The sequence below is a fragment of the Gymnoscopelus braueri genome, assembly GCF_963280865.1.
Source record: "Gymnoscopelus braueri genome assembly, chromosome: 19".
Classification (NCBI taxonomy): domain Eukaryota; kingdom Metazoa; phylum Chordata; class Actinopteri; order Myctophiformes; family Myctophidae; genus Gymnoscopelus; species Gymnoscopelus braueri.
Genome location: NC_137621.1, coordinates 36,385,371 through 36,395,503, shown reverse-complemented (window position 1 = coordinate 36,395,503; position 10,133 = coordinate 36,385,371). Strand labels below are relative to the sequence as shown.

Below are 10,133 nucleotides of genomic sequence, written 5' to 3'. Positions count from 1 at the left end.
TTACATTCAGGTGCTGCTAGAGTCAGTCAGGGTGCCGCTATTGTAGTTGTTGGCTCACTGGAAAGGCTTCTGTGACAAAAACTGAAACTTAATCAGTATCATTGGTAACACTTGTGTGTCCCACTCCCACACAATTTCATGTTTTTTTGATTGATTTATTGAATACTTTATTAGACAGAAACTAAAACAGCACGGTGGTACAGTATTTGTTTCCATTGTAGTCCTACAGTATGTCAATATGGCTGCTGTGACAAAGGTCTATTGCAAAAGGAGCAGTAGCTGCAAAGATACTAAATGGCATGATTGCAGCTAAAGGAGTTGTACATCGGTGCTGAGTTCACAGAAAATAGATAGGGAAATCAATGGAATAGATTTATATTGTAGCCTATAATTATTGCTTGTGCTATGGAGTTTCCACCTTGTGAAGTATGAATCCCATAGCAATATAAGTAACATGATTTAGACCAAATACTAAATCCCTCCATTGAAATCAGCAAAAATGGGGTGGAATCAGCAAGTTCCATTTACTAAATCATAGATGAAACCATCTCAGTTCAGTGTATGTCTCTTGGATCTTGCCATTGATCTTCTGTTTAAACAGACTAAAGGCAACCTATAAAAATTCTAAAGATGTTTACAAACATCAACTTCCTCTTATTAAAAATCAATGAGAGAAAAGAAGCATGCACACAAACATCATGACTGACACTAAAAAGGCAAAAAAAAGTAAGATCTGGGAAATAATCTTCAATGACTTCTAACCTTTAGGAGCAATTAGATGTGTTCTCACAGAAAGTCCCAGTGCTGGCTGTCAGTTCGGGTAGGCCAATCCTATAAAGAGACAAAAGCGAGTAGACACAGGAATGAATACGTGCTAATATGTGCTATATTGGCCCTAAATTAATGGATCCTCCTCTGTTCCTTGTGAAGGCAGCTGGGGGTGCTTTCGCTCTGCCAGGCAGAGCCGCAGGTGGCATAGCTGTAGCTCTTATGGGTACATCTTGACAAGCTAATTTCTCCTCCCTGTTTCAGCATCAGTACACACCGTCCACAGCAAACTAAACATGATAATACCACCGTCTTACCGGTAATTGGCCGTGGAGATTCAGACCCCCACACTGCTATGCCACACCCACAGTAGCCTATAAATAGGAAAAATATGTGAGTAGATTAGATAGATAGACGGACAATTACTGTATAAGTGTGCAAGTAGAGGGCGAACAGGCAGACAGGGTACAGCAAGTGCATGGATCTATATGTAGAAGACAGACACCTTACTCAAACACGTGCGCGTGCACGCACACGCACACACACACACACATACACAATTAATGTGTGTGGGCCTCTCAAAACGATCAAAATGCATTAACAAGATTCTGGTGAGAGAGAGAAATATTTATGCAAGATTAACAAGAATTAAACTGATCCTCTTAGTATCAGCCACCAGTACCCTCTAATTGGTATTCTGAGCACTGACAGAGAAAGCAAGAGACATTGAGCAATGGATATTTCTAGGTGTCTAAAAAAAGTTATGCAGGAGTAGGATATAGGCAGCACTAATAGCTGAGGGCATCAGCCTCACAAATCTGTGCGACTCCTGACAGCCCTGTCGGTGTAATGAAAATGAGAACTTTCAGAGAGAATCCGAATTCTGAAAAGTATGAAAAATGAGTACATTTCTCCGCCTTTAAGCACCTGGTATCTGGAGAGTGCAGCTTGCACATTTGCACTCTTTGTTTTTGTCTCTCTTCTGCAAGCACTCACACACAAAAATCAAAACCTAACCTATTATATCAGAAGTAGATCAGCCAGTCAGACATAACTTCAGTCAAACTAAAGTAAGTTCCTGGATAACAAGGCAGCGTACTTTAGAACCAAACACCACACAGCCAACAAACAGAGAGAAGCCCAGAACAAGTGTTTATTATGCTGACATAACAGTTTATGTGTGCAACTGTAAAACAATACATGAGTCATAGTGGGATTTCAGTGCTACTCAATGCCATTGCTTTTTACAAAAAAGAAAAAAGAAAAGTAGAAAACAGTAACATTCCAGTAGAAAATAGAGAGAAAGGATGCATGGCTTATAGTCCGTGACTGACAAGGAGCCTTTAGGGGTTCTCCTGGGGCCACTTTTATAAAAGGCTTCTGCTTCAGCCTAATTTACACTTTGTCATACAACTGCATCGCTCACCGAGAATAACTGAAAACCATGACACATTGCATCATGGTTTTCAGTTTTAAATTGTTTCTTTTGAATGAGCGACAAATCCAAGTTAAAGTTGTGATATTATTTCCTTATGGATTCTCTGTGATGTGGCATCAATTTCTATCATCGTCTAAGGCATGAATGATATAAGTACAAATATTATCACTCTCATTTTGTTCTTTTGTAATATTGATTGTTAATACTGTAACACGTCCTGGACATTAGGATCAAAGTCAAAGTAATTTTTTAAAGCAGGCCCCCAGTCAGTCAGTCAGTCAGTCAACCATTAACCACTGGCATCCACAAAGATTAAAAAAACAAGCTAACACCTTGCTATATAGGGCTTAAAAGAATACTTCACACCCGAAAATACTTTTTTCATATGAATTATTCACACCGCGAAGCCTTGACTGCATGGAACATTTTTTATATAGTCACATTCCTTTACCTGATAAAAAAAAAATAGTAATTTGGGGGGGGGGGTGGGGGGGTGGCGGCGGGGGTGAAGTATTCCTTTAAGTGGTTAAGTCAGGAAGTCAGTCAACCATTCATTAAGTCATGACGTCAGTCGGTTAATTGACTAGTGACTATAGGTCATTCTACTAATCAGCTCGTAGTCAGCCAGTTGCGATTGGTTAGCCAGTCAGACAGAGTGAGTCAGCACAACAGCAAACTGTACATTAGCATGCTGATGAGACCATCGCAAAGAGTATGCAGGAGTGTTTCTCCCAGAGGAAAAGTACAGACAGATTTAGAAAGGAGAGAGAGAGAGGGTGGTTCTGCCCAAGAAAAAAAAGAAGACAGAGACAATACGCTGCAAAATATTGAGTGTTATCTTTACTCGTAGAGTTAGATTATTAGCAATCAGGATATTGCCGTCTAGGAAAGAGCAAAAGAAAGGAGAACGATAAGATAAACCTAAGATGTGGAAGAGAGAGCAAGTAAAAGAGAGAAAGAACGTCCCCCTGAGAGTGACAGAAATCGAAGAGAGATGAATACAGAGAGGGAGGAGGTGCCACACTCATAATGAGATGAGGGGAAAGATCAAGTAACAAGAGGAGAGAAAGGAAATATTCCCACCATCATCTAATGAGAAAGGGGCAGAGCAGGCGATGGAGAGAGAGAGGGAGAGATAGAGGACCAATGCCAGGACTGGGATACTGGGAGAGATGGGATAGACAGAGGAGAGAGGAGGTGTTCTACATTCAGGAGGCGGACCCAACCCCCATCCCACCCCGGCAGCTTCGAGTGATGACAGCTGTATGGATGGACACCCTGATTTGTGTGTGTGTGTGTGTGTGTGTGTGTGTGTGTGTGTGTGTGTGTGTGTGTGTGTGTGTGTGTGTTCCTGACATAGGCCACATTATGGCGCAAATGTTGGGGGGAAATTGGTATCTCCAATTTGATTTCATTGCAGTTTCATAAGGTTGGAAATGAAATGGCCCTGAAATAGATCAACTTTAAAACTATGCAGGAGGTTAACTTTAATTAATCACTGAGAGCAGATGTTATATTAGTAATGTATTAACATAATTCCACGTGTGCAGAATAATCTTTATTCATGATCTGTTCTTTTGACCACCTGGGGAGAGGTGGGATGGCGTGGTACCGAGTACTGAGTTTGTGTGGCCTATACACACCCCCACACAACCCTCAATTAGATGTAACTTCTTATGTATACTGGACAGTACAATGTGATAAAATTGTATGAAGTTTGTTTCCGAATGTCTGCATCTCTTTTCAGGGAAGAATATTATTCCCTGATTCATAATTCTACATAATAAAAGGCTCAGTTGTTAGTGTTTACTTGGTCTCATATTCTGCAAGAGCTTTGTAATGGTGGTTATCTAATTTGGGAACAAAACCTTGTCATATTTATGTAAAAAAAAAAAAGACGAATTTTGCACACCTACAAAGGCAACAGGTGCGTAGTAAAAGACCAAGCGGGGGCCCAGACGTAGTAACAGTAAAATAACTCCTGCACACCGTCTTCAAATGCAAAAAAAATCAGAATGGGAAATATTTTCTTGCATTTGAAAACAGTTTTTTCTGTTACTATATACAGTATGTACATGCACACACACCCACACACACACACCCCCCCCCCCCACACACACACACACACACACACACACAGAGCATATAACCATTAGAATTGTATTAGCCTCTGAGTCCCCATTGTCATGTCACTGCACAGTCATCCATCAATGTGCTGAGTATCAATACATGTCAGGGCTAATCAGTCTTTCATATGCCTACAGAACATCACGTTGCATAGCTTTGAGTTATTCAGTATTTCCATAACTAGGAAAGTGACATGAGAGTAAAATAAAGATATATAGTAAATCATATTATGCATGGTGGCAGCTGCAGCCATCAACTAAGTCCCCATGAATTCATACATGTACAGTATCGTGTCTGTTTCTCATTAGCACCACAGCAATAGCCGTTAAAGCCTGCTCTCTCATATATGCTACAATATGCTGTGGCAGCCTTTGTCATTTGATACAAAGTTGCATTTTTGTCTCAAAGTTTACAAAGTAGATTCCTTCAGTCATGCAATCGAGGCATGCAGGAAAGGTGTGGCTTCTGGGGCATTCTAAGGCATATAGAAAGTCACACACCACCTGGGTACATCCAGGGTACTTACAGTACAGCTATGCAATGCTACCAAGCAGTCTCTGTTGTTGCAGGCATTAAGGAAGCATCATACAGTTTCTAGCTCTCACCATTTTACAGTTTGTTGACATCAAACAGATATGTAAAATATGACCAACATATAGAGAGGTTAATCAAGATTTAAAGAAAGATATTTAGGAGAGTTGAGGGTGGTCTACACCAAGAAGGATAACTAAACGATAACTAGTGTTTAACTCAAGTGAATGGCACACACAACTATAAAGACAACAGTGGTGAACGATATCGTTGCGATCACTTTCAGAGCAACCTGATGATCTGTAGAAACACTGACAGCAATCCATCTGAATTTACAAGGGATGTTTACAAAATGTTATCGTTCAGCAGTGTGGACACATGGTTTTCCTTATAGTTATCATTCTTGGTGTGGATGGCCCTGGCGTGGATGGCCCTGGCGTGGATGGCCCTTTTCAAGTGGAAAAGAGTGTACCCTGCTCACTGTTTAAACGGCATGTGACTTTTCTTTTTATGTCAGCCTACACAATCTAATAATGAAGAAACAAGACAAGTGTTTACCCTGCTAGCTGTTTCCCCCCCTTTCTGTAGCCCCCTCCCTGGTTTGTGCATTTAAACCATGTAATTGGAACAATGTGAAATCATGTCCAGCCTGTGACCCTTTTTTACGTCATGTCTCTTGCCGGAGCGTCTAGCGTGCACTGCACCATACGCGATCCAATAAAAGATCCTAAATATAACCACTAAATCACTTGAGGATTTCCATGATTTCCTGCTTGGCTGTGTATCAAACAGAGGGCCCTGTGACACAAACTTTAATCGAGGTATGCGTGTATGTGCGTGTGTGTGTGTGTGTGTGTGTGTGTGTGTATCACAGGCTTGGAAAAAAATAAATATATATATATATATAGAGAGAGAGAGAGATAGAAAAGAGTGAGTGATAGATAAAGAGAGATGGAGAAGGGTGTCTGCACCACACAAGAATTCAAGCCTAGTGGGTTGCGTTTTGGTTCGACTTGTCCTGACAAACCCACTGACTACTTTGTTAAAAGAAGTCCCCTGAGCCAGTAGGCTGACATCATGAGATGGGGTGTGTGTGTGTGTGTGTGTGTGTGTGTGTGTGTGTGTGTGTGTGTGTGTGTGTGTGTGTGTGTGTGTGTGTGTGTGTGTGTGTGTGTGAGAGTTCGCTTGTGTGTGTGTGTGTGTGTGTGTGTACACATGTGGTTGACGCCTCCTTTTGTGCTCGCACCTGCACACGCAGAGGCACAAATTAACGCACACATGTACGGACGGCACTGCAGAGCATAAAACTACTCCTTTGCATGCAGATTTAGAAAATTGATTTCATAAAAGTACAGTATTAAATATTTTATTGACGTGAGCTTTTCGCAGCGAGTCGGCTTTTGATAATGGGAACTAAAGCTACGGTATAGGGGAGGGGCGTTTCGCTCGCTGGTGATGCCCGCCATGCACTGCAGCAGCAGTGGGTGGGGTCATGGGATTATGAGTCACCGTGTTGGGTGGACTTTCAAGTGAGCTAAACTCTTATCAAACCCCAGCCTCCGTATTGGGGGTGAAAGCTTTCGCAGAAAATAGCTTATCGGTCGGCTATTTTCAGCAAAAGCTTTCCCCACAATAACAGAAAACAGAAAATACACTAACATAGAGCCCTGATGGACTCCGCTCAACCTTATGGGGTTTAAGTGGTTAATGTTATTTCCCCATAGCCGTCATGTCGTCCGTGCTTCATCCAAAGTGCATTCTTTGCCATCCCTGACTCATGCAGAACAACTACAGTAGGTCCACCTTTCCTTCCATGGAAATGATACAAACAAAGGTACGATATATTCAAGAATATTCTAATGGCGAAGCCAAGTGATGCATAGACACGAGGAAGGGTTAGAGATCTAACAAAATAAGGATATCACAAGGTTTACTGGGGACGTCAAGACAGTGGCAAGAGGATGTCCTGGTAATCAAAAATATAAATCATTGTATCACGCCACAAACCAAGCTCTAATATAAAAAAGCTTTTGAACCGAACTATACAATTTCATTTTGTGTGTAAAGTGTATGCAGAAATCATTGTATGGGAATCTGTGTTCTTCTGAAGTGGACGAGGTTAGAGGAAGGTCAAACTCGTATTCGATCTCACAGGCAAGAAGACAAATAACACAGACCTCAAACCCTTTTGATTTCTCTTCCATTTGCTAAATAAATCCATGCGATCCAATCCTCTTTTCGTTCCAGTAAACCCTTATTATTCATAAATTCATCATGTATAGTGCTACCAGTATGCAAACCCTGAATGTCCACGTAATAAATCGTCAATGAAAAATATTTGTATGTACAGTGTAGCTCAATAAAATCTCAAGTTCTCTTTAAACGAGTTTGCATGCAGTCAACTGCATAATATACAGGCAATAAGTATGTTGAATCATTGTTTCTTTGGCAGGCCAGAATCCAGCTGGACATGCATAAAGAGATATGTACAATCAAACAAAAATCAAACAAAAATAAACACAGTTCGAGTCATAGAGAAATGCTTACTCTCATATGACCTGAAGATAAACGTTTGTGTGCAAATGTTTAATATAGCCAGTCTGTAAGTTTGGAGGGAGGGGTTGAGACCAGTGGTGTAGTTCAAACCATTCGCAGGAGTATAGAGAATGCCACTGACAGTAGATGTTGTCCGATAGTAGCAGTAGTAGTCATAGCAGGTGTAGTACAATGTGCTATAGAGTATGGCAGTAGGCTGACTATACACCCCTACACCACTGGCAGAGTCCCCACTCAGAGCCCCTCTTCTTTCTCATAGTCCGGGGACACAGGCCTGGAGACGGTGAAAATGTCCTGGCGTTTGATTTTGGTTTTGGGCGTGGTAGAGAGGGAGGCCGAGCTGGCGGGGGGACCCCCCACGGAAGGCCTCCTCCTGTCTGACAGCAGCTTAATAATCTCGGCCACCTGGCTCTCCAGGGCCCCCAGTCGGCCCCCGAGGCTCTGGATGTCCTCTCGGAGCTCCAGCCGCGTTTCATTAAGCGTGGCTTGTAGCGCCTGCTCTGGGATCTGGCAGAAGGAAGGGGACCCCGCTCCTCCTTCTACGCCACCTCCTCCACCCGCTCCCGGGAGGAGGGGGCTGTGGAGGAGAGGGCTGTGGAGGAGAGGGGTGACGGCGGCCGGGGTGCGAGCCTCCCCCGCCCTGTCGATGCGCAGTTCACTCTTGGTGATTCCGCTGTCGCACGAGTCCGTCTTGCGGAGCGGGTTGGTCCCGGCCACGCCCCCTTCCTCTAGGTCCCCGCGCCCTTCCTGACCTTTGCCCTCCTCAGAGAGTATCTCCACGGAGACGGCCTTGACGACGTTGTTGTTGTTCAGACCCTCTCTGTGAACCTCTGCCATGGAGGCCGTCACCGTGTTGGCGGGTGCCATGTTGTTTTTCAGACGCATCCACCCGCCTGCCTTGGCCGCAGGCTTGCCCAGCTTGGGGCTGCCCCCCACTTTGAGCCTCGTAGCGAGCGAAGGTTGCTGCTCGCCCCCTCCTCCTCCGTTGGTGGAGCTCGGCTGGAGCTCCATGATGTCACAGTTGTTCTGCTTGACGGTGGGCGGAGGCTCGCTCACCCGGGCGTAGGCCAGGGTGGAGGCCGGCATGGGCGTCACCTGGGACACCGTCAGCACGCTGCTGCTGGGCGGAGCGCCGTTCTGAAGGGAGCCGGAGTGAGACCTGCTGAGGCTCAGAGGCAGGGAGTGCTGCAGGCTGGAGTGGCCCAGCTGCAGGCTGTTAGGGTGGAGGTGCTGGTGGTGGTGATGGTGGAACTGCAGCTGGTTCTTCTCCAGGTCCAGCTGGGTGGAGGAGATGGCGGTGGAGGTGAGGGAGGAGGTGGCCGCCGTCACCCCCCTCTCCTTCTGCTGTTTGAACTTTTGGAAGAGCTTGCGGACGGGGTGGTCCTGAGGGATGGTCAGCTGCACCTCGTTCTTCGCACGCTGACGCTCCTCTTCCTCCTTCTTCACGTCGCTGATCTTACGGAAAACGATCTGGGAAGACAAACACATGCACGCGCACACACGCACGCACACACGCGCACACACGCGCACACACACAAGAAAAAAACAGCAATCACTTATCAGAACACTTATCATTTCATTATGAATAATATGAATAATAATAATCCCTTCTCTTGCCTTTGTTGCCAAGGGCAATGCATTCATCATTGGTGAAACAGATTTTCCAAGAAATAATAAAAAATACAAAAGAAAGGAAAAAGGACACCACAGTAAGTTTTAATGTCATGGAAATCTGGCTCCATGAGAATCTGTCTCAAATGTTTCTAATTATGTTCTCATGTCATCTTCTCGCTTCACTCCCAATCAAATGCTGCCAAATGCAGCTGATTCCCACAGAGCACTGTTAAATGATCATCCTATTACTCAACCTGAGTCTGGTGCTGTGCACCTGGCGCCTCTGACACACTAATTACATTGGGAATGACAGAAGTCCCATCCAGCCAGCATAGCCAGCCAGGAATGTGTTATTCTTGGTCAAATTATAATGTTCTCGGGGGAAAGCTGACAAGTCAGGTGTGGGTTGTTGTTATTTTTGGAATGAGTTAGTGATTGAGGGAGTCATTTCCAACCCTTCCAACTATCTATTCATCCATCCAGCCATGCATCCATCCACTGTATAACCTCCTGCTTATCCATCCATCTGTGCCTCTTGACATCCATCTACCCTCCCTCCCTCCATCCAGCCATCCCTCGATCTCTCCACCTTTGTCTCCTTGCTTACTACCCACCTGTTTCCAGCTATCCACCCCTTCATCCTTTCCTCCCCCTCCAACCAAGTCATCCTCCTCACCATAGATCAGTTGATTTATCCATCATCCCCACCCATGCTTCCCTCCTACATGTACCTACCTATATCTATCCATCCATCCATTCTCTTCCTCCTTCCCTCTTAGACCCACCCAGACCCCTTCTCCCACCCACTGTGAGAGGTCTGTGATCCACGCCAAGTGATGTCACCTCCCTTTTGTTCTGAATTCTAGGAGGAGCTCAACAGGAGGGGAAACAGAGTGTGAGTGTGTGTGTGTGTGTGTGTGTGTGTGTGTGTGTGTGTGTGTGTGTGTGTGTGTGTGTGTGTGTGTGTGTGTGTGTGTGTGTGTGTGTGTGTGTGTGTGTGTGTCAGCCATCTCTCCTCCTCACCCTCTGGTCCGCTCCGCTCTGCCAGACTGGAGGCAGAACTGGTGAGCCAGTAATTAAAATCTCTTTGAAAAGTTCA

At 44.6% G+C, this 10,133-nt stretch overlaps 1 protein-coding gene across 1 annotated transcript in view; it reads right to left on the bottom strand.

Moving 5' to 3' along the window:
- Window positions 1-7,654: 7,654 nt before the first annotated feature.
- Window positions 7,655-10,133, bottom strand: part of kcnh5b (potassium voltage-gated channel, subfamily H (eag-related), member 5b) — a gene marked incomplete at both ends in the record, with an annotated part of 154,500 nt that continues 152,021 nt past the window's right edge. Inside the window, one exon of the mRNA XM_080414800.1 lies at window positions 7,655-8,890. Within this exon, the coding sequence (XP_080270926.1) occupies window positions 7,655-8,890 (1,236 nt within the window). The remainder of the gene's footprint in view (window positions 8,891-10,133) is intronic.